Raw genomic sequence first — 27,941 nt, forward strand, 5'->3', positions numbered from 1 at the left:
TTTGTGTGGCTTGTGTATATATGTTTGTACGTGCACCTTTGTACTGCAGCAGCTTGCGCTGAAGAATATATTAGCCACCTTAGTGTTGGAGAATTCCCAGAGGTTTTCTCCCTCTCTGTGTCTCTCTGCCTCACACTCTCCCTCTCCGCATCGCAACCAGCCACTTTGAAATGCAGAGAGCGTTGGCGAGGACTGTGGCTAAGCCACGGCTTGATGCTCTCTTTCAGATAGGGTGAACTTTTAAAGAGCTGGGGAAATAGCCGAGCGGTGACGGCTGGGGAGAGGAGTGGAGGTGGCAGGCAGTTGGGACCAGACCGGAGCAGAGCCGGATCTCAGGGGCGAGCCATAAATAAATGAGGCCGGCCGGGCCACTGAGCTGGCTGAGGTCCGGCTGTTTGGCTGCGGGCAGGGAGCACTTGAGAGCGTGGCTTTGGACGAGCTGCAATGCTGGACAGCTCTTCCTCTGACAGGAAGCTAAATGAAAGTGTAGTTTAAGATTTGTGAAAGTGGAGATAAGGCAAACTCCTTCATTGTATGGATGGTGGAGTCCGTTGGTCCAAGCGGTCGCTCGGCTCTTAAATATTTATGGGTGAACGGGAGCATCGATTGTTGATTGTTCAGCATTCAAATCACTATGATCTGATGTGTCCACTGCTAATGATGTGTCTCGCTTTGGGAGAACATAGATTGGGTTGGTAAACAAGGCAGCATGCCTGCCTTCCTCTCCACTTCCTCTCCCTCCTGATGCGATTAGGAGTGTAATAAGGATATAATGGCATGGCAGACAGAAAAGGCTGCTTGAACATTCCAAAGTACAACCCCTCCCCTCCCCTCCGCTCTTTACCAACCACTCCACCCCCACCCGACTATTGCTCCGAGTCTAATTCTGTCTGTCTCCGTTTCTGCTTAGGGAAATACAATCAGAGCATAAGCCATTGACAAATTCCCATTATATGCAATTTCATGGACTATAAACCCATTTGAAATCAGAAGGATCCCCTGAATGTATGTGAGCAGCTCCCCCAATGAGCTAATTATGATTTTTATTCTTTTTCTATCTTTAATTTACTCTCATGGAACCCCGGAGACAGATTTTGTTTCTCGACATGGAACCAGGCACAAAAAATGACACAAAAAAAAAAAAAAAAAAAAAAGCATATGAGAACGCAACAATGGAAGGTACAAAAGGCGGCTCCGTGACAAAAGGGGCTTGTCAGATGCAGAAGTTTTGACACAGAGCTCATCCCGCAGCATCAATTTGCCCAAAACATCCCGAGCGTTACCAACTGCTCTCTCAGCTGTAATTTACCTTTCAACCCAGTGCCATTTTTCCAGTCATGCGAGGCGCGACAAAAGTAAACAAGGATTTAACTTTCAGACAGAGTAAATGACATTTCACTGTTTCAATCTTCATTTGCGGAAAAAAAAACAATAAATTGAAATGTGCAATCATTTTGTCAGCCATGAACAAAAGTGGCTTTGTATCCTTTCTCAAGCAATAGAGTTGTCCGCATCGCTAAACTTTACGCTGTGAATCATAGGCAGCAGGTTTTTTTGTTGTTGTTGTTTTTTTGTTTTTTTTGTCTTTTTTCTCCCCAAAATGTTCTTACTCAGTTTGGAACCGAGTGCAGTCCTGTCCTACGCCCCGTCGAGGTACCGAGTCCCACGTGACCAGAGCCTCCAAGCCTTTATTCTGCTGTGATCGGTACATTAAAGCAGCAGAGCCCTTGAACTAATACAGTCCATGCTTGTGCACACACTCACACACACACACTCTCCACAGTATGTCTCTCTTGTTTTTCTTCTACATGTAAATGAGATGTTTATTTTTGTCTTTAATTTCACCAGCACATTGGCTTCCCATCCATCACCACATCTGTTAATGCACACCCCACGATGTCGCACGCTAGTCGCTATAGCAAGCCTCTTTCTTTACCGGGTCAAAGTGGTGGAGAACATCACAGTGACAAGCTTTATTTAAACTCATGATTGGAAAAGTGTCAAGTGTGCACGTGTCAACATCGGGAAAAAAATGGATCCAAAGACACTGTCGAGCGGCAGTCCATCTCGTTTTCCTCCCCGACATAAAAACACCATGGCGACCAGAAGAAGTCACAGAGCCTCATTCTTTACCATAGGACTTTGTGGGATGATGTCTTCTTGCAATCCGCCCCCTTAATGCTCAACATACATCACTTTACCTCCGGTATAAACACTATAAATCTTCTCATACTAAGTTGCCTCTCCTCTAACTTTACAACCCCTAATGTGGATCACTTTCAGCACATTTTCACTTATCTTCATGGGTGGCACAGCGCATGCATACGTCTCTATTCTGACGCACTTTTCCATTAGGGATAGGAACCAACAACTCGGGACTTGTAACATCCCTCAAATGCTGCACCGACAGCAAATAAATGGCTGTTATGTCGTTTGCCATAGGACACTGAATAAGACCAAAGAGCGTTAGGGTTCAAAACAGTTCCATAATTCATACGGTTTTTAGAGGTTGAAGCCCCATGCGTGAAGCACACAGCGGCCCAGAGATTACTTACGGCTTCATTTGCATCCGTTGCTTTTGTTTGCTACGCAACGCCACACTTAAGTTAATGAAATTTCCGCAGAAGATTAGCGGGCAGCTCTGACTGGCCCCAAGCCACTTCAGCGATTCGAAGGTTTGAGCCACACAGTCATTACGTTCCTCATGCCTCATCCACTCTGAGACTGCGAACAGGGGGCCTTCCTCTCCGAATCACTGTGATTGTGGCATCATCAATCGTTACCGCTATAAAGTCATTGCATATATCCAGATACGATTACGCTTCCACGCATCACGACAGTAAGGGCCGCTTTTGACATAATGCTCCGTCTCCCCAAAGAACAGACTGATGATGATATTGGCTTTCTGATCTATAACTTAGCTCGATTACAGCATCATTCCAGAGAGATGGCTAATGTCCCCGGGTGGTTTCGGAGGGCCGCCTGTTTTTTTTTCATTTTTTTTTTTCATTTTTTTTTTCCGTGCAACAGTTGAGATTCAGAAGATGAAAAGTCGCACTCCCGGCGGATCAGCACTCGCTTTTATTGGGGATGGAGATTTTATGTGAGTCATTTTTAGAGAGACCTTTACCAAATTGACTCTGACATTTCTGGTAAGAGCAGCTACTGTAGGAAATGAATATTTAACCGCCGAGTGTTCCGGACAGCGCTATATGCCATGGTTTTTCAACTCAGCTCATCACATTCCTCCATTTCGGCTTCACTTCCCATCATATCTGTACTTAAGGGTAAACAAACAAGACTAATGGACTTTTTGAATCAGTGTTTTATGGTTACACTCAGTATATTAAGGTTTGAAGAACATGATGCCCTATGAGATTTTATGACCAACAACTGAAATGTGTTCTGTTCTTTGAATCCACTGCAAGTATGAGAGCGGATGTAGCTTATTTTTAGTTTCAAGCCATTTTTCGACAGACAATCCCCCTTTCCACACACACTTGCCGTCAATTGGCACTGTGTAAAAATGCTTTTAATGTAACCCTGTGATGAGCATCGCAGCCTTCGGTGTGAGTGCTGAGAATTGTCATTCAACCCTCACATACTTCCTATCGGAAAAGAATTCCAACCTTGTTGCGCGCAGTTGTATCTTTTCTTTTTGTTTTCTTTCATTCATGTTATTTTCAGTCCGAAACAATGTCTCAACCCAATCGCATCCTTCGATACAAATCTCTAAAGAAAGAATAAAAAATGAATAACTTGAGTCATCAGGAACAGTGGGGTGGGTATCCACACCGTGCGAGGCATGTTAAATACATGAAAAACAAAGCTCTGATCCCAGAAGAGTTTGTTGTAAAAATCGACAGCTCCCAAACAATCCAACTACTTGCCATGGCTGTCACGGATTCACATCACGGCATGTAAATTCGGCACAGAAGAGGAGAACTTGACAAAGGGGGCACACAACAAGTACGCACACACAAAACCCAGAAGACCCTGCGTGCACACGGACAAAATACGCTTTGCTGTGGACATCCATAACATGAGGAATTGTGCCTTCAACTTCTCTCACACCGGTCGCTTGACATCGGGCCTCAGATGTGGCCAGATACGTGTGCAGGTCACTGTCGCATCCAAATCATCACCCAGAGTGCCACAGATTAGAGTTTCTATTCAGTATTTATTTGGTTCCCAGAGAGCCTGAATGCCTACATGGGTGGTTGTTGACATTATGTTGGAGCTGGGCCGCAAAACTAGTCTCCATATAATAAGGTATAATATGTAGGAGTTCTGCATTAACGTGTCTTAAAGAAACTAGACCTATGATCTATGTTTTTTGTTCAAACCCTCAGAATTACACAAAGTAGCAGCGTGTTTCGTTTTGTCACCGTTACACCTCCCGGGGTAGGGAAGTTAGCTAAAAGGACCACATTTAAAGCAAATACAACATTACCTCGTTTGTTAACATCTGTGCCCGAGTTAACGTCAGATTTCCATCAGCGGTGGCGGTTGTTTAATGGTGTGTCCACCGCCAGCGAAGCGTGCTTAACTGCAGGAACAATTGTGGTAATTTGCGTCGCACTGTTTATCCAACCAGAACGGACAGATCACTTCACTTCTGCGCTCGCTTTAAGCTGACGTCATTAGAGAACAGTCGCACACACCAAGGGTGAGCTTCACATCCAGGCCACCTCCAAGTGAATTCAGGACTCACCAGATACTCTGTTCCTCTCTGCTCTTTTCACCTCTCCTCTGTGTAATGTCCTCGTGGACCACAGTGCATTTCCCTCCGCAGTCAACATAAACACCTGGCAACGGAGGTCACCTCTGCTGATCGCTGCTCCTGCGGTCTGGATGATAAACAAGATAATGCCAAAAGTTAAAGAGTAATCTCTGAGATCTCCTCCCACTGCTAAACAGCTCCAGATCAGAGCAAAAACACAGTACGATTTCTATGTTTATTTCTGCAGTGGCTAATACCCCGCTCCACCCAACCCTACAGGCAGAAATGCATTAAACTAACATTTATTCTGACGATTAGGTTGAATAACTTATGGTCATATAAAGCACATTTAAAACCTATAGGTAAAGAAATATGTTGACAAAGTACTTTAATAAGGGCTTAACTGGTCTTCTGAGAAATATATGACCAATATTTTACTTATTTTATTTATATTTTAAGGATAACTTCAGAGATTGTATGTATCTAGAGCAATTTACTGCTGTTCACATTTAGGGATGATAACTGTTGGAATTGAAATTATCACCTGTTAGTGATGAATGCTATGTTGTTCACACTTACAGTAGAGCAAAGATAATAAATGTGTGATGAGTCATTTCTGACAATTAAAGCTGGAACCTGTTCTGAACCAGGCTTCCCTTTGGCTGCTAGGCTAATTTGCTAACACTGTAATTTCACACACTGATTGGACAAGCTGTTCCTCAGTCCTAAATGGCAGAAAAGCAATGCAGACGTCCTCACTCTGGGATGACCGCCACTTTCAAACCTGATGTGAAGGCATCGGAGTGCAAGAATGCGAGAACAAACACACACACACACACTCACACACACACACACACACACACACACACACACACACACACACACACATACAGCGACATGGCCTTGTAAATCCAGATGTGTGCGACAGGAGGTTTTCGTCTCCAGCTGTTCCAACGAGCAGGTTCAGTACTCAGGGTAATGATGATGAAACGAAGATGATGAAGCACATAGACTGACGAGCGAGAAAGCATGTCCTCATGTTCAGTTTCACTACCTACAGCAGCATGAGTGTAACCAAACCCTTGTTGTCACAGTGTACTGTGTTCATATTCAGTGTAATTAGACGTGTTAAAAACTTGCAAAAACAAAATAATGCAAAGTTGTAGCTCTACAAAATGAAAAAGACATACAGGTTGTGCACAGAAAAATGGAACGGTAGATTTAACAATCTTAAAGTGAAACTCTCACCAAAATGCAACCTGCACTTTTTTTGTGAATGTGTATGACTCAAATCTTCGTGTAAAAACATAAGTACAACGAAACAGGCACTTTAATTTTCCTTTATTCGGGTCAAGCTCATTTACCAATGCGAGTGCAAGGGGCACTTTTACGCTAGCATCACAATCACTATTTTTAAACACTGAGAAGGCTCGACACAACATGGAACATGCTCGCAGTCTCACCAGGGTCTCTACACATGAACACGAGCATTGAGAACATTGTTTGTGTACACAGAGTTTGCTAAAAATAAAGTTTTTCTAACAACTCATCTTAGCAGTAGCTTGTTCCGCTCCCAGTCGTCATGGCAGCCGAGAAGTATCGATCTGAGAATGCAATGTAACATGGAGGAGAGTTATTAATTGAAATTCACTGAGAGAGTTGTAATTTTCTGTTTATGTGAGTGAAAAAGCTGCTAATTTGCGTAGACCTAACACTACCCTCCTTCAGATTGGTGTCTGCAATGCTGATTTATGTATCCTAAACCTGAAGTACTTAGCATCATTTAGTAGTTCAAGAACTCAAACTGTCCACGAAGATCTCGCCTGTTTTTGAACAAAGCAGAAACTCTTTTTGTAGAATCAAACATATTTCAGGGAAGTTTAGTTTTGTGTAGACTTAAAAAAAAACAAAACTGTTCAATGAGCAGCTCAGTAACTTTCCCCGGTATTATTTTTGGACCAGCCAGTGCCTTTGTTCTCTTTTGCTCCCTTTTGTCTTTTTCTCTCCAGGATAGTTATGATGACTGTAACAAAGAGAATTAAAAATGAGTGGCATGTTGGCCAAATACGATGGGAACAAAGCAGGACAAAGAAAAAGCCATACAGATCCATTAATTAAATTACCAGGGAGCTTGTTTGATTCATACTGTATTTAATTGGGTAGTTTTTTCCAACAGTTTAATAACTGAGCAATCTTTGTTAATCCGACCATGTTCACTGGGTAAAAACTTGAAAATATTCCTTCAGTGCACACTTCGGAGCATCTTTGACTGTGTTCTCTTTGGGGGTCCCTCAAAGTGTTCGCTCTGTTTGAAAAGAAGTGGGTTTGCGAAGAAATGGAGTGGATTAAGTCTCCTTTTTGGTCAGAGTAGATGAAGAGGAAGCCAATCTTGAGGAGAAAATAGCCCCACTTTCTGCAGTCAATACTGTGGGAGCAAGATTCATAGACAGACACACCGTACTGTATAAACTCATAATTTCTTTCCGATCACCAATGTGTTCGCTTTCTGGTCACAGTCTCTTTATTTCTTGACGGGGTTAGATCACACCGGCTTTGCTAGACCACAATTTAAACCCATTTTTTCAAGGAGGGATGACAAACCATTAATCAGTTAGTTTTTTTCAAATGCTGCTCATTTTGTTGTTGTGGCTGTTGCTTTTGCACAGTCTTTTTTTTAAATACCGCCAAAGGTAAGATTAATGACAAAGGAATAAGAAGATGTGTATGAAAGAAGTAGTTCTCAATTTTGAGTAATGTGCTCCTTCACTGTCTGGCAGAGATGGATGGATACCACTTATGTCAGCAGCAGCTGGTTAGCTTAGCTTTGCATAGTGACTGGAAGCAGGGGGCAAAGCTACAATGGTTCAGTCCACCAATAACAAAATCCACTGGCCAGCACCTCTGCTGCTCACTAATAAGGACATAAATAAAACAAAATAGAAACAGCTGTACAAAGTATCCGAAACAACATTTTGTGATGCAAATTGTGCTTCAGTTCTTGAGTCTCTGCTGATTCTGACCAACATGGCATAGTGAGAAAATCCCTAAAAAAAAAAGGTAAATTGTCATTTTTACCCTCAGGTTTCTGTCCCGATTAAATAAACAGGATACTACATGTAAATTCTGAGCTTTAGATGTGTTGCTGAGTAGATTTTGTTCCCTCGGGCTATCTGTTTTCCCCCTGTCTCCAGACTTTTTGCACAGGTAAGTTAGCCAGCTGCTTACTTCAGCAACACATGCAGCAACATGGTACTGAAGCTCGGTCAGTGGCTTCAAACTATGATGCTGTACTTACCCCTTCAGTATCAGTTTAGCATGTGAAGGGCTCTGCGGCCAATTTAGCAAAAATATGTACTGTAATATGAAATGTCAAGTTAGACTTTTAAAGTAACACTTTACATATTAGAGATTGGTATGGACTGTAATTAAGATTGTGAAACAGTCGCTGTTTGATTAGGTTAAGGCGCAAAATATGCTTGGTTAGGTTTAGGAAATGATCAATGATTGTGACCTAATTCGCACTATGCAATATACATGCTGTCACTGAAGTGATTTACATACCAAATCACCCTTGTTGCTTGATCACAAAGAGGATGCCAACTCCAGTCTCTGGACAGGAAGTCCCACGAAAGTCACACTGCACCAGCCCCTGACTCAGGTTATTCTTGGGCGACAAAAAAAAAAAAAAAAAAAAAAAAAAAAAAGGATAACTTTTGCATACGTTTCGGGTCTTGTTCCCCCTGAGTCTTAAAGCTGTGACATTTCAAAGATTTGATTGGTCAGGTCTTGGAGCAACATTAATTATTATGTTCAAGGAACAACACCATTCCATCAAATCATGTGGAATACTTATCATCGCTGCCAGACGGCCATAAGCTTTGTGTCAGGTTTTCATCCTTCCTTTAGGGTGCTTCCATTTATTCACAGTTTTTGTTTTTTTTGTTTTTTTTGTTTTTTTTTTTTTATCTAAATTGAAAATATGCTTTTGGAATATTTGCCTGTATAACGTTGCTTCGTTTGTTTCAATTTCCATTCAGTATTTGAATAACTGGCGAGGGAAGGTAATTGGTGAGCCACTGAATGAACAGTTTGGAGCTCGCTGGTGAATGCAGCGCTGATTCAGTTAAGTGTTCACTCCTTTATAATTGCAAAAAAAGTCCTTGCACTGTGCTGTGCTCTGTGGGATGTGATGAGTTTTATGAGACTATTGCGCATCTATCCTTGGGATTTCATTATTTGTTTCATTATTTATTTCTGTACATATTGTGCGAGCCTCTTCCAGCCAAACACAGATGCTGGCAAAGTTAGACAACTTGCAGCTCTGCGGAAGAAACACAATCAATCAGCCAGGCATCAAAAGAGCACACACCCAGCATCTAATGAATCACCACACTGGAAGATTCCCTAATCACAGTGTGGCAGAGTACAGACTGCTATAATGACTGATGGCTATACTCTTTAACAGCAAGGATCGTTGTTGGATTCACAGTTATTAAATTATTTCCAGGGCGTCCTGAAATGTAATGCAACAACAGGTTTTTGAACAACATAGCTGCTAGTTTGGGAATGTTTTGTATTTCATGATGGTGCTATACTGTATATTATTCCCATATGGATCATCACTATGTCCCGGTAACATACTTGTTACCGTTGTTGATGGATAGATCTTTCTTTCTTTCTTTCTTTTTTTTTTTTCATCTCAAGACCTTGTTTTGGCTTTGGAGCTTGACAGTTCCGTGTCATGCTTTTAAAAAATGCTTCTCCCCTCTTGAGCAGCGTGTCATTATTTGGCTTAGCTGAAGAAAGAAACTGCTTCACAGGCCGACCAGAACCCCCCTCACAAGAAAACAACTTAGGAGGGCTCTTGACAGTTCTTTAAAATGCCATTGATGTAAAAATAGATGCAACGGTTTGGCTTGTTTTCGGGCCTTTTGAGACATATCGATGCTAATCCCTTACGAATATCAAAGTTTATGTCTTTCACATTCCAGCAGCATCATTCTTTTTCAACAAACCAATACTGATCTCTCAAATCTAGTACAGTCTGTTGTGTGGTGGGTTTTAGACATTCATTTTGCCCAGCCAGAGCTTTATTAAAATGAGAACTGTGAACAATGCTGAGGATATGGCAAAAAGCACAGAACACAACCTCTGCCAACATGAGCCAAAGACTTCTTATGTCCGCAACAGAACCAACATGGAACACTGTGAATTCATGTTGGAGACTGCAGCGTCAGCCACAGTCTCAGAGCTTGCTTCCTCGTAAATGAAACATTCTTGGCTTGTTCTAAAACAAGCAAGTAATTCAGTAGTTTTCCATTTTCAGATCAGTATTTGAAGCATAAGAGAAAATAACACATCGTACAGTGTTTGATATTCTTTTTTTATGTTGCCTACGCAATACTCAGTCACAGGGGATGGGAATCATGTCTAAAGATGCAAGAAATGACCTCTAAAGCAACAGAACGTCCATTCTCGTTAGAGATGTTATGAACCCGATTAATTAGGTCATTATTTCCAAAGGAAATTTGAATGAACGTCTTTGAATTTTGCCTGTCTTTGGAAGAAAAACTCACTCGGGGGTATCCAACTACTGTGTTTCTTTATTTGCATTGTGTTGTAAGAGAATCCTCTCCAGCTCTCAGCGTGTGGGGCCGGCGTCTGCATAATGATGGTTCAAAATGTTCCCCATCACATTTTCAAGATCTCTTTCTTCAGCAAACTTCCAACTGTGCTGATGATGACATGTGGAATCGGAATGACTTTCAGACGTCGCCGGTTTTGATTTTTGATCTACTCCTTTTGTCCTCCTAAAGGGCTTTTTTTTTTTGAAGAGCTGCCTATCTGTCCCCTCTGTGCTGCAGACAGAAAGCCAGCACCGAACAATCAAGGCTGCCTATTCAGCCAGCCTTATAATTAGTCCTCCATGAATAGAGGCGAAACATGGAATCTCCACCTCTTTGGACAGTTTCACACTTTGCACATTTGAAAACTGGCTTAATTGGGGCCAAACTCTGTTGCTCTGTGATCTAATAGGAGCACATAAAGAACCACAGTGGAGTGAGACACTTCCCCTTTAAAGCACAGTGGTTTGCTTTGATTCTCAGACTAGATACAGTAGCTAACAAGGAGACCTTCTGAAAACACTGCTGAAACTCTTTTTACAACGTTTTATATGACACTGTCTCTCTGTTGTCTTTCACATTTAGTTTAGTTCTATTTTAAAACACGCCAAAGTGTATTTTCCAAAAATCTGTGAATAAGAGCCCAGGATGATGCAAAACTCTCTTGTGTAGAGCAACACTGTGCATGTGAGAATTCGATATATGCTGGCGACATTTTATGATGCATTTAGAATCGGCACGGATAATAATCTGTAGTGTGTCTTCAGATGGAGCAGTGTACTGATGGATGAATAGTGCTGGAATACAGCACCAGAAACACGCATTTCAGAAGTTAAGTTAATTCATAGGTTTGAGCGATTTGCTAAAAAATCCCTTTACATGCATTGGCAGTGAGCTGTTCAAACTTCCTGATTCGCCGGTCCAATGTCGTGTTTGTGTGACAGGCGTGTCGATGCTGCTCGTTTTGAGAGCGAAAAAGAGAAAGACTGTCGTAGAAGTTACCCGTCTCTATCCCGCTGTCTCTTTTCATAAATAGCAGTCCAGGCACCACCAACGAACCCTTGCGTCACATTTGGCTAGCTTAGTTAGCTAGACTCTCGTCCTTGACCAGATGCGGGCTTCCTTCTGTGCAATGGCACGGAAAGAAAACAGTTCCTTCGTGAAACTGCTCACAGCGAGGTCTGTGCAGCAGCTCCAGTCACAGGGTGAAGGTTTCTGGTAAAACAGACACTGCTGTGGAGTTTTTCATTCCCGTTCGAGCGAAGGCAGACATCTCAGCATGTGGCTTCATCTTCAAAACCCTCACCAAAGTAATTCAGGCAATAGCACTAAAGGTAAGAGGAAAAATGTGCATTTATTATATTGGGATGAGCCGTCCCTATATGAGAGTTAACAGTGTGACAGCGCCTGTTACAGTCAATGAAATCCCTGAAGTGAAGCCACAAATGCAAATGTGTTGTCAACTGACGCGTTCTGATACCTTGTTAACTGTGAAATACTCTCAAAGTTCAGTGGTGTCAGGGTGCATATCCCACTACAACTATACTTCTGCACTATACGCCTCCATCCTATTATAATTCAGTTTAACCTCTCTTGTTTAAACATTAAAGTCAGTGGCTTATAGGACGGCAGATGACAGACAGTCACTTACTGGAGGTTGGCAGCCGGCTATGGGCGGCGGAGCACTACTTATATATTATTCATTTTAAAGTACAGTAGTTTCGGTCCATCAGCTATACTGTCCTCCTCTCCCCACTGTGCTCAGCAGCAGTGTGCGCTGTGGCCCAGAGGAGCAGCTCTGCCTTTTTTTCTTTCTCACGTCCCCGCAGGTCGTCCTCTTTGCCGTCCTCAGCCTCTCCGAGAGAGCCGAGCGCACATGAAAGTGATGCGTGTGAGAGAGGTAACCCCGCACTAATCCCACCGCCTTTTCTTCGGGAGACATTTTAAACGCCGTTTGTGTGAATTGTGCTACCGCAGCTTGGGCCTGTTTTTAAATGCGCTCCCGTTTTGAATCATCTCGTCATGCAGCTGTAACGGACTTATTTTTCATCTGTTAACATTGTGCACAACAACTGAACAACCAGTTTGCTCGCTGAAGTCAAGCAGTGACTCAACTAATAGGTTCTTGGACTATCGCATATCGAATATTGGAATCATCAGCCGGCATTCCGCTAGTTTTAAATGTCTTGAATTCTGTGAAGACCCGGCTGTGATGCGCCTGATGCAAAAATGTTGACGAGCGTATTTTGCCAAAGTTTACTTCCAACCAATCGGATCCTCTTACATAAAAGTGCATTCTTGCATAAGGAATGTATTTATGTCAATAGAAGTCTGGGCTCTTTGTTTGCTGTTTGAATTTTGGCTGACCCTGATTGAATCGTGAAATATTAATTGCATCAGTCTCAGACAGAAACAACAGAACCAGGGGCCACTTGTATTCTGTGTGTGTGTGTGTGTGTGTGTGTGTGTGTGTGTGTGTGTGTGTGTGTGTGTGTGTGTGTGTGTTTGCCCTTGGATCTTGAAGCTTTTGTTTCAAACAAAGTCGAGACGTCCGCTGAAAATGCAGAGATTGAGGGAAAGTTTGCGGTCATGCAAGTGCCGAGCAGGCTTTAGATTAAGGAATCTATATTACAGGAAAGATAAACAAAACATACTGAAAGTTTTTTTGTGTGCGTATAAAGACAAGACGTACACTACCAAAAAGCAGCAAAGTATCTGCTGCGTTGGCTGTGATGGGAAATGTATTGCTCTTTTCCATTCCCATTAAGATACTTATTTGGGTGATACTTATATCTGTCTTCAAGAGATCATCGCCTGTGGTCATGTTCCAACCATCTATCAGTAAACCAAAGCAATTCTCTGCACCATCTTCAACATGTACGATAAAAACAAAAACAAAAAGAAAAAAGAAAAGAAATGAAATTTGATTTTTACAGAACTGCAGCTCTGAAAAATACATCTGAATACCAAATTTCCATCTCGAGTGATGCACAACAGGGCCAGGCTGAACAAGGCCTCAGTCAGTGAAACTGTCTTTTAAACTAAAATCCATCAAATTGTACGCTGCAGTTACCACAATCTCATCGGTATTACGCAACCTCATTTAGACTCTGAAAGTATTAAAGTCATCAGCCAGATTTAACAATGCTAGACACCGTTCACATTCAGGCTTATTAACACAAGTTAGAGACAGACTTCGCAGTTCAGAAAATCCAGGGCCAGGAACAATTTGCTTCCTGCACCCCAGCAAATTGGAATTCCAGCGAAACAAAAACCATGGCATAACAGTGCTGACTCTTTGGTTTTCTGTGTGGGTGTTTGCATCCTCATCCCATGAACCATGTAAGACTGGAAGCCCTCTTTATGCACCCCCCATCCCCAGAAAATGGCTGAGTCCTGCACTCTTCCCCCCAGACAGATGCACACACCTTTAAACATCAAAGTCAGCACTTAAACCTGAGATTCATTCATCCTTTGTGCTGGAGGGAAGCCAGTGGAAAGCATATCACTGTCCTAAAGGGACTACAGTGTATATGATGTCATATCAGTAGTTAAATCTCTTCCTCTTGGTTGGGGCAAAAGTGGTAAATAGGTTCAGTCATCACTGTTCAGTTCAGCCTTCCCCTGGAGGCACACCGGCTTGCTTCTGTAAAAGCAAAGCATTTCCTGCCATTAGTTTTATCCCGATGCAACAATTTGATTTGGCCAAACGAGAAAAGTATGCATCCTCTCTGTTTGGGGTGAGCAGATCTGGCATCACTGCTGTGCAATTTTGTCTGATATGGTGAGTGTGTTTATTTATTTTAAATGTCCTATAAAATTCTGAGTAGCTGTCAACCGCCAGAAAATCTACATTTTTCCTGGAGTTGTGAAAATGGACAGACGCTGTTAAACAAATAAAAAACAAAAAACAAACAAGCAAGCAAAAAAAAAAAAAAAAAAAAAAACGCTACCTAACTGGATCTGCAAGCCAAATTAGCTCTCAGTTAACGCAATCCACTAAACTTGCATGTCTATCGGCAGGTCACACGAGGTCATGGATATGTTTCTGCAGGTCTTCTCAAATTAATGTTTCTTGTCCCGTCATTTCACTCAAAGCGGCTGCAATTTGCAGGTGTTGTTGACCGGACTCATGGGTGCAGACCGGTTGGAAGTAAAATGTTGGGCGGTTGAGAGTGAAGGGCGGTAAGTATCAGCTGGCAGGACCCTGCTGTCCATGCCCTTTTGCCAGCCTCCTAACCTAGAGCCAGAACAGCAGCAGATGGACCTGCAATGCTGCTCTGCACCACAAGGATCCGCACATGTCCGTGTGTGTCCCCGTATGTGTGTGTGTGTGTGTGTGTGTGTGTGTGTGTGTGTGTGTGTGTGTGTTACTACCCCAGGACTCACCTCTGGCTTCTACCAGAACAGACGGCTCTGGGTCATTATGGCAGGTCCAGGACTGACGAGTAATGCAGTGATGGATTATGGGTTGGTGCGAACGCTCGTGCTTGTGTGTGTGTGTGTCTGTGTGTGTGTGTGTCTGTGCCTGTGTGAAACAGGTCACCTCCACTCCCTCCTGACCTTCCCCAGTTTCCTCTATACCGCCTCCCTCCTTCTATTTATCTCCCCTTCCCTCCTTCTCAGCGGCGACTCTCTGCAAAGGTTATTATCGCAGCGGGAGAAGTCACAACTCTTTTGCAGTCAGGGATCTGCCGAACACTCGCGGCACACAGGAACACTTGTTTTCAGTGAGCGTAAAACATTTAACACGACTCGTTATCTTAGCACTGTGTGCCATGCTTTTTACTAAATAACAGAACAAAAATGAATTTCAAAATATACCGCCAGAGCGAATAGGACAGCACTGCACTGTCGTTTACATTTTTCAATTACAGTGTACCTGACAGAACCGTGCTTTGTAATAACGTGTGTGAGTCTGCTGTGATCTTTTCAGATGATTTTCCTCACCTCCACTGATAAGCAATGTGTACCAAAGCTGTGAGGGTCAATTTATTTCTTCACACCGCCGATCTAAATCTGCTTCTTATCCCGTCTGTTGTCAGTAATTAAGGCAGGTCATGGGTGACTGTGGTTAGGCTTATGAGATGAACTAAGGCTAATCTGTGACTATAGCAAGGATGAAATCAAATTAGATTATTACTAGGGGTGTAAAAATTCATCGATATGAATCGGTAGATGTTTTTAACGTTAAAGATGTGGCGACATCGATACGCAGACCCCTGTATCGATTTAAATTTACCATTAACCGGTCGATAGCCTGATTCTAAAGTTACGTATCTAATTCTGCAGAGCATCTCTCAACTCCCGTAAAAGGTTCAAGGTCAATGCGAGATTCTCGCGAGAGTAACGTTAGCATATCTAAGGGAAAAACCACAACAGCATGTCCGACAACTCTGACATTGTTTACAATGCACCAGCTAATCTGAAATCTAAAGTTTGAAAGAGATTTGGATTTTATAAGAAGGAGGGCCATTTGGACGAAAGTCTGGCCATATGTAAGATCTGCAGAACAGCTAATAAGTACAGCAGTAGAGCGACAAATCTGAAAACTCACCTGGTGAGACTGCATGGAGAAAACTATGCAGGCAACAAGGAGAAGAAACCCTGATACATGTCAAACATGATTTTCAATGTCAACATTGATCTTGTCACAAAGTAAACACAATGTTTTATTTCTAGCTTTTTCTGGAAAGATCACTGTCCTGCACTGCTGCATTATATTGATATGATTGACAATCTTTGAAGGTGTCTTTAGATAAAAAAAGATATAAGAAATATCAATTATTTGATTAGCCAGAGGTGTTTTCACCTACTCATGAGTTCCTCCATTTGGATTTTGGTGGTTGGACCGAGTAACAACTGTCTTTAGGACCACAAACACATGATAGCTGCAAACGTCTTCTGGTGCATCAATGTGAATCATGTTATTTGGACCACAGTATTTAACCTTTCTAATTTCCGTCCATCTGCGCACACCGTACTCTTTTTGCACCCAGTCTATAAACAGATAAATCAGGTTGGGTCAGGTTCCGCGCATTCTGTTCCTCAGTGCTGGAGAAAGTCATCCATGTCTTCATAAACCTTCTGCCTTGATCACTCTCTGTATTTTGGGCACGTCTCTGGCTTTTAATCCCATCTCCGGCTAGTTCAAAATGCTGCAGAAAGGGTCTTAAAAGGGGAAAAAAAGATGGACCACATTATTTTCCATTCCGGCCACTCTGCGCTGGCTCTCTATTAACAAGAGAATTTCATTCAAAATCCCGTGGCTTGTTAAAGAAAGTTGAAAACTCACGTCCCCGTATGACATTGGCAGAGACCTACTGTAAGATGCATTTCTCTCACATACTGAGGTTTTCAAGAAACATTTTGTTTTTGTCCTTTGTCGTTTTGTGTTTGTCTCCTGTCTTCCGGGCTGGTGTGCTATGCGTTGGGTTGTAAAGTACTATATGAAAAGCACTGTGCTGTATAGAGCAATTTAAGGCGGTGGGGGTGGCTCAAGATGAGAGCAAAGGGAGCAGACGTGCTCACATCAAACATGATTAAGAGCAGTTTGTGAGAAATACTTGTAATGGTAGGACATCATGTGGTGAATTTATATAATGTAGTGAGATAAGTGGGACAGCGAGAGCTTTGGGGCCCTGTGTGGTGAGAGCACTGTTGTCGCTGCTCCCGCTTGAGCTAGTTTCAACCACTTTATATACAGTCCGGTGGCTTGGTCCAGTGGTTCTGAACCTCAGGGTTGATTTAGGTGGGACAAAGGAATAAAAAAATCAAATAACTAGTAAATAAATCTACATACCTTCTTTCAAACTTCTCCAATTTGTGCTTTTAGTGTTAAATATTGGATACAAACAAACACATTGGGATGAACCTTACATGTTGTTATATTGCTAAATGCAATGCAAAGAGGACAGGATGTCTCTCTGAAAGTATTAAAGTAACATGGTATTGTCAAGTATCTCAAGATAGTAGTCAGGCACAGTACTTAAGTAAATGTACCTGCTTTTGACCAGTGGGTGAGAGACAGATTTGTTTTTCATCCTTCCTGGTTAAGTGCAGATGGTATGATAACCATGAGTGTGTGGGTAAGGACTGAGCAGAGAGCTGAGTGGTTTCTTGTTTTTTTTTTTGTTTTTTTTCTTTTTCTTTTGAGAAGAGTTGAGAAAAGCAGACGGAAGAATGCATCACGGGAACTGTTCTTTTTTTTTTTTTTTTTTTGTCATTTATATGTATGAAAAACTGCAGGAATGAATGCATGGCAAAAATCAGGCACCGGGGCCAGACAGGCCGACTGGAACAGTGGGCGGTTGACTGGTGGGCTGGTCAGCATTGATATGAAATATAAAAAAGACAAACTTTGTGCTGTCTTGTGTCTCTGCTGCACTCTGGTTGGCTGGCTCCTTATTAGGTGTGTGTGAATGTGTGTGTGTGTATGCACCCGGGGTCATGAATTTGTCACACACCATCTGTCTTGTCCCCTCAACACTTTTTTCTCCGGTAGACTCCGCTCTCCGCGTTGCGTGAGGGTTGAGCTGACAGGGTTTTGTATGAATTTGTGAAAACTGTGAACCTAACAAGTGAGCAGGGTGCTGCCTTCGAGGCTCCGCTTGACAAAGCAGATGTTCACGTTGAGCATTAATCCACATCCAAAAATGTCACTGCATTTGAGTTAAAAGAAAAAAAAAAAAAAAACAGTAGTCTGTGTTTTTTCATCTAATTGGTTCACATTCAGGGCTTTAGTTCAGTTTGTCTAAGGAATTAGGTTTGATGTTCACCAGCTACTCATGAATCCATCACAAAGTCAATGTGTAACGGTCGCAAAAAGAACAATTAATAGATGATTTGGCAAAATCGGAGTTGTTTGAAAAGACAGAGCGCAGGAAAGCAAACATGAGAAGTGTGTCCCTCTGCAAGGCTTTCTTACCTTCTTAGTTTCCACCACGAGAATCCAGCAGAACCAAAATGAACTGGGGCATCTGCTGTTTTTGTGTAGACCTTTCAACTCTTACCCTGCAAGGTAGCTAGAGATCATGCAAACTCATCTTGCCAGGCTTCAAGCTATGCAATTTTGTGCAAAGTCGCAGGTTTTTTTTTTTTTTGGTTTTTTTGGTTTTTGTTTTTGTTTTTTTTCTTTATTATAAAGACATGCCCCTTTTTTTTTTGGTATTTTCTTGTTCGCTTTCCTTTCCCACAAGAGGCGTTCAATCAGCAGAATCGAACAGCGAATGAAAGTTACTTGTGGCTGCTTTGCATTCAGCACACAATGAAAAGCTTCCAAAGTTCAAATAAAAGTCAGTTGTGGACGATGGCTTCATAGACACAAAAAGTCAGTGGTTTAAAATGTTTATGAGGTTGCCTTACCTTATATACACGTTTACAACTCATCCCCTTAAGACCTGCTACCACAGATCATCAGCGGGTAGAGGTTCAGCGTCACACCACGGGGCCAAATGTATGGAACCATGTGTATATTCATTAACATATGAATTATTAACTTGGGTAACCTTTTACCTCGGGCTGTGCAGATCAATGGCTTATGAAGCATTTCAAGCATTCTCCAACAAATGGCATCTCAACAGGCAAATATACCAATGGAAGCAATGGTGGACATGTCACTTTGGCTCGAATGACAAACGTTAAGACACATTGAAATAACACTGTCATGGACGACTGGGGCCTCCAGTCAGACTGAGACTTATGAATTCAATCTGACAAAAACAAACTGAAATGTCACATAACATTCAATCATGATGTGCATAAAGGACTTGACTGAAGCTCGTCAGCTCTGCTGGCGTGACGAAAAGCGGCGACGGACAAAAAGCACAATTGGCTGATAAGGAGCCTTCATGTTCCTCAATTCACACATCAGACGGACTCTGAATTTCTGTCATGTTTCCACGCTGTTTCCGTTCCCTTTCGGTGACATTATCTCGTCCTCATTTTCCCCTGCCAAATTTCTAGGAGTCTTACACATGAAGTGTGCAAAAAAATTGGATTGGCCGGCGCAGTGCATGGCTGGACGCACCGTGATACAACAACAACAACAAAAAATGTATTTGCCTGATGACGCCGTGTTTTCTGCTTTTATTGTGTTCCCCTTCGCAGTGGTGTCACTGAAATGAATGAGGGGGCCTCTTGTTTTTTATTTTGTTTTTTTTATTACACAGTGCTGCTGTCTGACCGAAACACAGCCAAAGTGTGTGTGGGGGGGGGTATAAGGGTGCTAGGATGATATAGTAAGTCGGCTTCTGTGAGATAATTACCTTAATGACGCCAGAGGCCTCAGTATAAACAGACAGGGGAGCGGTGCTTCATCTCCCCGCTTTATAAAGCTGTGTTATAGCTTATATGTGAAGGTGGGGAATAGCTTATATATGGAGGTGGGGAAGATCCCTCGGGTGCCGTATTGTGCCGGCTGTGGCTTGTCATTCCTCTGCTGTGCACATTTACCCTGTAATTCACCAGAGAGAGAAAGAGGGGTGGTGGGGGTTTAATTCCTGTCAGGGGGGTTTGAGAGATCAGATTCCAGTTTGGACTGTATTATTAGATATGAAATAAGGCTATTATCCCAAGAAATGAAGCTGCGGTCTCCCTTTAACACCTAATGAGCAATGAGTCATTCAGGCTTTTTATGCCGGCTTGTTATTGACTTTCGCGGCTCGTGGCATTCTCTCCCTCCCTTAATTATTTACTCTGCCGCTCAGCCACCCGCCATCGCCTCTGTTTTCTGAGCGCGCAGGCAACATGTGTTCATGGTGACGAGGAGGAGGACGGTGAACGCAGGAGGGTGGGTGGGGGGAGCAACGGAGATGGCCACGATGAAAAAAGATGAAAAGAAACGTGACTTGGGGGGGGGAGAGGAAAATAAAACGCAGGGGATGAGGGAGATAAGGACGCGTCACGAGGGAGAAATGAGAAGAGGAATCTGCAACAACCGGCTGCAATTACCGCGCCTTCTTGTCCGCGGCCCCCCTAATTAGGAGAACAGAGGGAGAATGCAGATTAGAGGGGAGGGCTCGGAGATAGGCCCGTGGCTCTGCAGTCCTCAGAGAGGAGCTCATCCAGGGAATTGCTCTGTTCACACAAAACATAGAGGGGGTCTACATTATTCATCTCCGGGAGAGAGAGAGCGAGACGCACAGAGGCATGGAAAGTAGAGGAGGATGGAGTGAAAGTTGAGTGGAGGTGGAGAGATAAGATGTAGAGGCACACCGGGCAGTGTGGGAAAAAAGAACAATTTAGATTTGTGTGTGTGTGTGTGTGTGTGTGTGTGTGTGTGTGTGTGTGTGTGTGTGTGGTTGTCTGGGGTCATCTTCTTTTTCTTTTTCTTTTCTTTTCTTTTTTTTCTTGTTTTGGTAAAGCATACTGAGAAGCTCTTGTGTGTGCTTCCGGCACATTTACCCACTTATTCATGGGTTAAATCCTTTCTTAGCGTGAACTCTCAGCCTCTCCAGCTACTAATCACATGCAGGCTTACAAAAATATGACTCCTTGGCAAAAATAACAGTATTTGACGAAGACGCTTGCCTTGTTTCCTTCCACAAGGCTTTGGATCATTAGAGGCTGTAAAAATAGGCTCATGTTTGTGTTTTTTTGGTTGATTTTTATTTATTTTTTTATTTTTTTGTTTGTGTTTGTTTTTCTGTATCTGACCACCGACATCATTATCAGTGAGCGGCTGCAGTGTGCAGGCTAAATGGAGACAGCGATCAGACAGTGGAGTCTGGCATGTATTTGAAGTGCTTGTTAGATGTTCCTCCTGCCTTCAAAAGGGTCTGCTAAGCTATCAAAATCAGATCAGTTGCGTTTTCATGGATGCACCTCTGGCTACCAAGGGATCGATACATTCATCCTTCTCAGCAGGGGGGGTCCTGCAGGAGGAAAATACAATTTACTGATATCTGCACTGTGAATTAGCCCACACTGAGTTCCAAGGGGAGTGTTTGAGGGGTTTACAAGCAGCCCAGGAACATCTGAGCGGAGCACAAAAGGCTCTAGATGTTTTGTTTATTTGTTTGTTTTTTGTATCGCACGTCAGATTGTATTTAATTTGGACTGCAAGTAAATCAACCTGGATGGCAGCATCTGTTGGGAACGCACTCCGATTTTTATGCAAATGGGAAGAAAAGTACTTGACAGCGAGGGGTTGTACAATCTACTCTTAATCAAGGACGGGAGATAAACATGTTTGCTGTCATCTGAAACAGCTGCGGTCAAAAGTGTAACTCTGTTTTGGTTGTTGAATCAGGTTTCATGATGTACAGGAGGCATGAGAGCGAGAGTTTTTTTTTTTTTTTTTTTTTTTTTTTTTTGCAGTAGAACACAAATGGTGGAGAAAAAACTTTCAAATCCAAGTACATGAACTTTGAGCGCTCAAATTTTCAGTGGAGTTCACCTCTGTAGGACTTACTCCAAGTTGGAAGAACTCATATCTTTACGTCGTCACAGCACAGACTTTTCACTTCTGTTAGTTTAATCACAAAGTTAAGGTAGCTTTAGCATCCTCCTTGGCAAAAAAAAAAAGAAAAAAACACTTGTAAATTTCATTTTCTAATTGAGTTTCAGTTTCAATTAGGTTTCATTTGCCACAAGGACTCACAAAGCTATTACCTCGTGATCAAAATCTCTCTCCAACCAGGAGCTGTGAGAAAACAGTGAGGACCCAAAGTGCAGTGGGAGTCAGGAAACAGATGAGACAGATTCAGAAATCGTGTTCTCTTGGCAAAACAAAAACAGTACAGCCAACAAGGTTGTGTGTGTGTGTGTGTGTGTGTGTGTGTGTGTGTGTGTGTGTGTGTGTGTGTGTGTGTGTGTGTTTCAGTTTGATTAAGAGAGAGAAGCGAGAGCTAGGTATTATATGCATGACATAGGGGATTGAATATATAAATTCACAGTTCTTCCCACTCCTTTTCAAACGTGTCATTAGAACTGCCTGTATTCTTATACACTGTTCTTTTGATGTTTGTTTTTCGTTTTTTGGTCTTTAATCAATCACCAATCAGTCAATCAAGCAACAGTGCTGACACGTGAAGGCGGACTCAAGAATCAGCAAACGCAAAACATTGTCCGGGTTTGCAAAACAGTATACATGCTAGGAAACAGGCTAACGTAACAATTAAAGAAGGAAAATACTGTTCCTTCCCTCCAGCAGAAACCTTCCCCACTTCTGTGTGAGGAAGACAGAGCGGTCCGGTCAGCTGCTCCCGGCTGCAGGATCAGCACCTTGGAGAGCACCAGAGCACACAGCCCTGACAGGAGCAGTGATGCCTTTTATGGGAACCGAGATACAGTATAAACTACTGATGCAGTGTCTGCGGGCACCAGTTTAAGTGGGTCCACCTTTATGTTCTGTTGTTTGCTTTCATTTATGCCCAGAGAGGGGAGCAGGTCCCTCGCCTGAGACACGTGGAGAAAAAAGACAAAGAGGACGATCTGACATGTCAAAAAGTACGAAAGTACGAAAGTACGAGAGTACGGTTCGGGCTGGAGAGCATATGCCTTACTGAGATCATATTGGAATGTCTGAACAAGGAAGAACTGAAATTTTTTGCTTGACATTGGTATTTAAATTGTACACTGGTGTCCGCTTAACATTGAGGCATAGATGCAGACTGCACCTGAAAGATTGTCCCCCAGCAACAAAACTTCTTCTTTTTTTTTTTCTTTTCCTACATACATTATCCAAGCTTCACTTCGGAGGAATCTGAAAAATGTTTTTAAAAAAAATAATAAGTCACTCCAGTTCAGCGTCATAATAGCACACAAGCACTCTCCAAATTTTATATTTCCAAAAAAACAAATTTAAAGGTCAGCTTTGGTGAAGCCCCTCTTGCTGAGCGACTCCTAGGCTCGGTATATTTGCTGTTTTCTAATTAAAATATTTGTGTTAATTGGCATCGGTTGCTGATCATCTCCGTCCAAATTGATCTGCAGTTCATTCCAAATATCACCGTCAGCAACTAATTTGAGATATTTCAAATTTTCCCTTTAAGTGTACAGCGTGTAATTAAAATGAATAAATCCATGCATGACGGAGGCAATTTCACATCGTTGCTTTTAATGTACGTAGACACTCCTCGGAGTCATTTGGAGGGTGCACAGTCTGAAAGTCTTAATTAGTCATCCATCACTTCTCGAAATGCATCCCGCAATTTTACAGATGAGAGAAACAACAACTTCAGCGCAGAGTGGCTGCTACGTGGCGCTTTTGCCTGGACTTTGTCCTCCATCCAGTCGTACAGCTGCTTTGCGTTTGCAGGGACGAGGCTCATTCGATCCGTCAGTGCATCCTTATACGTGTGCGAGGAAATTCATCCTGTTACCCCGTAGGTTTTCACCTTGAAAATTACAGCTGCGGCCAACCAATCCTCCTCACCACAGCCTCTCAGCGCCCCAACTCCAACTGTAATAGAACTGAATAGCGGGAGGAGGGATGACCCTCGGGGGCAAACTCAAAGCAATCCTTTTTTTGCAAGAAGATTGAGGAGATGTTGTGTGGGTGGAGGTGGGGCTGGAGGCTGCGCACTATCATCTGCAGTACAGGAGACGGATAATGTACAGGTGCTGAGCGCTGAGGTCAGATCATGTCAATTTACAGATGTGGTGTGGCTCACAGTGCGACTGGCTCTACTAAACACCGGGCGCTGGGGCATTTGCATTGCAAATCGAGCCGCTGCGGATGCAGTGGTGCAGTTGCAGGAGGGCGATAAACAATCAGAGGTTGAGACAGATAGTAGATAAAAATACCTCCCACATCAAAGCATGATGCTGTTTCACTGCTAATCCGTTTCATTCTTGCCATTTACTATTCATACTTTCTGTAAGCATTTCTTTTCAATAGCACATGTCTATATGGAACATGACCTCATCTAGGAAATGTTATGAATGGATATGTGTTGACCCTCGCTTTTATACCACCTAGATTCAAAAATCTGCAGTGGGTGCACAAACTAATTATTGAATTATCTTTATGTATGTATGTATGTATGTATGTATGTATGTATGTATGTATGTATGTATGTGTATTTATTTATTTATTTATTTTTGTTTGGTGACTGAATTGTCATGTTTGGGTGAACTGTTCCTTTAATATACCTTAGGACAATGTGTTTGGAATGTCATGTGCATTTACAACCTGGGCAGGTCATTTAATGGCTGTAGGCATATTATTAAGTGGCCAGAACATCTAAAAATGATAACAATAATAATAATAAAAATCCCAGTCTCGTAAGAAAAAAAAAAAAAAAGAAAGAAAGAAAAAATGTAAAAATCTTACAACCATTCTGTAGATGTTTGATACACTGGGGTAAAATGTGGTTTTACCCCAGTGTATCCAAGTCGGTGGTTTGTGAGGCAGCATGGACTATTTTAAGCGCAGCTCGGGACCATAACGGCTTTTGGCAAGAGCACGTGTAGATGGAAAGTTTGAGGCGAGGAGGAAAACCAAATACAAAACAGAAAATGGATGTTTGTGAGATAAACAGCAGGCACGCGCACACACACACACACACACACACAGAACACAGACAGATACTTATCTGACAGAACATACAAACAGACAGGAAAATAACCACTCAGATTATACCACATTACACAGGACAGGCATAGAAGCCGGCCTATAGATCTGGGGAACACACTATCCGCTGTCTCGGGAATGAAAGAACCCTTCAACAGCCGGGGCCCTGTTAAGTTCACACGCAAACCAGCATGCAGGTTCGCACAAAGGAAACAGCATCAGAGCTGCAGTTCAATTAGACATCTGCTCATACGCAGCCCGGCGTCGACTCTGTCAAGGTTGCACGTTTGTGCAGAGGAGCCCTAAAAGGGTGGCTTTTGGAGTGCTCCTTTAATGCCTAATGTGTCTTTTGAAGTGCGTCGTGTGTCTGCGCGTCCTCTCGTGCAAGTGCGCGTGTTGGCAGCCTCCGCAGGTAGGCGTATAAACAGGCTTCCTCGGGAATGCAGAGCACATTACTGAGATGTTAATCAAAAGAGGAGGGGAAGAAAAAAAAAAAACACGTGCTGTAGGTGATCATTTGTCTCTTTCATCTGTTGCCACAACAAGCCATTATACATGCAGTGCGCCGCCGCCGTGTTGAATTAATTTTGGTCATCCACTTACCAGCTGGCGCGCTGGAAAGTCGCTGCTTTCACCAAGAAAAGAAAAGATGGGAAAAAAGTTGCTGTTTGAATTAAACGGATGGAAACTAAAACCCATCCGAGTGTCCACAGTGTTGTTTTCCCGTCTAAACTTAGAACTCTCACTTCAGCACGTCGTCCACAATGCGCGAAGCTCTGTGCCAAAGTTTTGCCTTATGTAATGTTTCTGCTGACAGAGGGAAAGACGGATGCGAGCGAGGCATCGGGCCAAGGTGGGTTATGTTACGTGTGTGTGTGTAAGTGTGAGTGAGTGTGTGCCGGTGGTGATACAGCATACTGCTGAGTGCATCGCTGGGTATCCTTTTTCCTGCGTATCATGCATTTTGCTGCCAGGACTCAGGTTTTGATGGGAACGCCGGGGCGAATTATGCATGCGGTCCTTTTCTTATAGAGAGAAGAAAAACTCGTTCTCATTTTATCTCTTGTGTCAGTGTTTTCGTCCCGTACGCGCACATGCTGAGGCACTTTACCGTAAGTGTGTGTGTGTGTGTGTGTGTGTGTGTGTGTGTGTGTGTGTGTGTGTGTGTGTGTGTGTGTGTGTGTGTGTGTGGGCATGCTACTCGAGTTTGACACGAAGCATATTTGGCTCCGAAACACCGCAAAAAAAAAAAGAGGATTCCGAGAGTCGAGCCTGGCTCATCGATCATCTCAGAGTTCCATTTGTTTTCATGCAGAGGTTAGATAGTGCACAATGGAGGTAGATGAAGAATCACAATCCGATTACAGAGGCAGCCTGATGTTGGAACTTTTCCGCCGTGTGCGTTATATAGGCCAGTATTGAACTTGCACCCAAAGATGGAGAATACATCTCCAAGTAAAATCCACCCATAGCTTATTTACATTTATTATAAATTTAAAAAAAACACAAATACACACATATTCAGTGAGGAATTACTGAAACATATCGGCTCATATCTCTAAATTGTATTAACTGCAGAGAGAAAATCAGCCGGCAAAAATTTGGAAACTCTCCACGGCACTGCTGCAAAGATAGTCAGCCAACATTACCTCTCAATATATACCGACGGACAAATTCATCGAGCACTCCACATTTTATCTCATGTCAGAGGGGGAAGCAGCCAGTGGCCATCAGCTCGCTAACACGAGGCCAACATTTCTGCCAACATTTCTGCCAACATTTCTGCCATTGTTGTGGCTGGGCGGCTGGAAGTTGGTGCTCCACTTTCCTTATGCTACTACGAGGTTCGCTGTTGACCTTTACGCTGGCAGCGATACCTGAAATCAAAGCCTGCGTGTTCGCACAGGCAGAATGCCGGCTCTGCTGCCAAAATGAGGTAAACATTTGGCTCCGGTGCAGCAGCGCGCTTATGCTGCCCAGCCAGATTTCTACAGCGCAGTCGCATTGCTAAATAAATAAAAAAAAAAAATCATTCTTTCTCCTCCTCCACTTTGTCATGTCCTGTACTTTCATCTTGGGAGCGTTATTACATGAACAGACTTTGGGGTTCGCTGTGAGCGTGGTTATCTGACAGCCCATGTGAAGTGTCGCGTTCGATAGATTTACTGTCAGCCTCATTCTGCGATGAATTCTGATGCTGCTTCTTTGGGCAAGGTCAGAAAGGGAAAAAAGAGTAATAACAAACCTAACAATTCGGTTTGCACATATCCGTCCATATCTTGTTTGCCCACTTGTGAAAAAAACAAAAAACAAAAAACAAATAAAATGCTTGCTTTTAGTAGGCATATGCCATACAAAGCTTATGTTTACAAGCAATTAAAAGTGCCACTTCTCAACCCTCAATTTAATCTGCCAATGTGAACCCTGACGTGCAGAGGATAATAACAACAGGAAATGATAGCTCTCATTTCTATAGCACCTTTCGTGAGACCCAGGGACGTTTTACACAGCGGAATCAATGCGACACAAACAGACAAACAAACACGCAGAAACGAGTAACAAGGATGCGTGTCTGCTGGGGAAGCAGAGCAGCGAGAGGTTGTAGGCTGAGGTGAATTATCTGTCAGCGCGAATGTGACCACACAGCGAACAGCAGAGGCTGAGGTACCCTCACTTTTGATGACATCACAATGGCATCATCAGGGTTGTTTTCACAAACTTCACAAAGCTGTGACACCCATAGTTAATAAATAATAGGTTTATAGTTAAATAAACATTAGTTCAAAGGTACTTCACTGCTGACAAACAACGACATGAATACATTTATTAAGCAATTGTTCTATAAACAGCAGTCGTGACATTCTAACGGCCATACAAATGTTTATAGATGAAGTATTCTGAACATCAACTTTACAACAAATGGTTAATAAAGTATTTAATCATCTGTAAACAATGTGGTGATTAAAGCCACACAGGGTGTCATACAGCTGTTTTGCACAGGCTCAGTCATATGAACCACGATACACACAAAATAAGCGGCATGCCCCTTTAAATGTACCACACAGTCCACCAAGAA

The 27,941-nt window shown here is 42.7% G+C and overlaps 1 protein-coding gene across 3 annotated transcripts in view; it reads left to right on the plus strand.

Moving 5' to 3' along the window:
* LOC119010882 (limbic system associated membrane protein) overlaps window positions 1–27,941 on the plus strand; it is a 446,072-nt gene that overhangs the window by 213,189 nt on the left and 204,942 nt on the right. The window contains exon 1 of one of the 3 annotated variants that reach the window (XM_037083460.1): window positions 25,463–25,718. The exons of 1 other annotated variant lie outside the window; for it this stretch is intronic. In XM_037083460.1, coding sequence (XP_036939355.1) covers window positions 25,547–25,718 — 172 coding nt within the window. In that variant the 5' untranslated portion in view covers window positions 25,463–25,546. Of the gene's footprint in view, window positions 1–25,462; window positions 25,719–27,941 lie in introns of those variants that run through there. One more of the 3 variants, XM_037083451.1, reaches the window with a different exon arrangement.

This window comes from Acanthopagrus latus, chromosome 2, assembly GCF_904848185.1.
Source record: "Acanthopagrus latus isolate v.2019 chromosome 2, fAcaLat1.1, whole genome shotgun sequence".
In the NCBI taxonomy this organism is placed as follows: Eukaryota; Metazoa; Chordata; class Actinopteri; order Spariformes; family Sparidae; genus Acanthopagrus; species Acanthopagrus latus.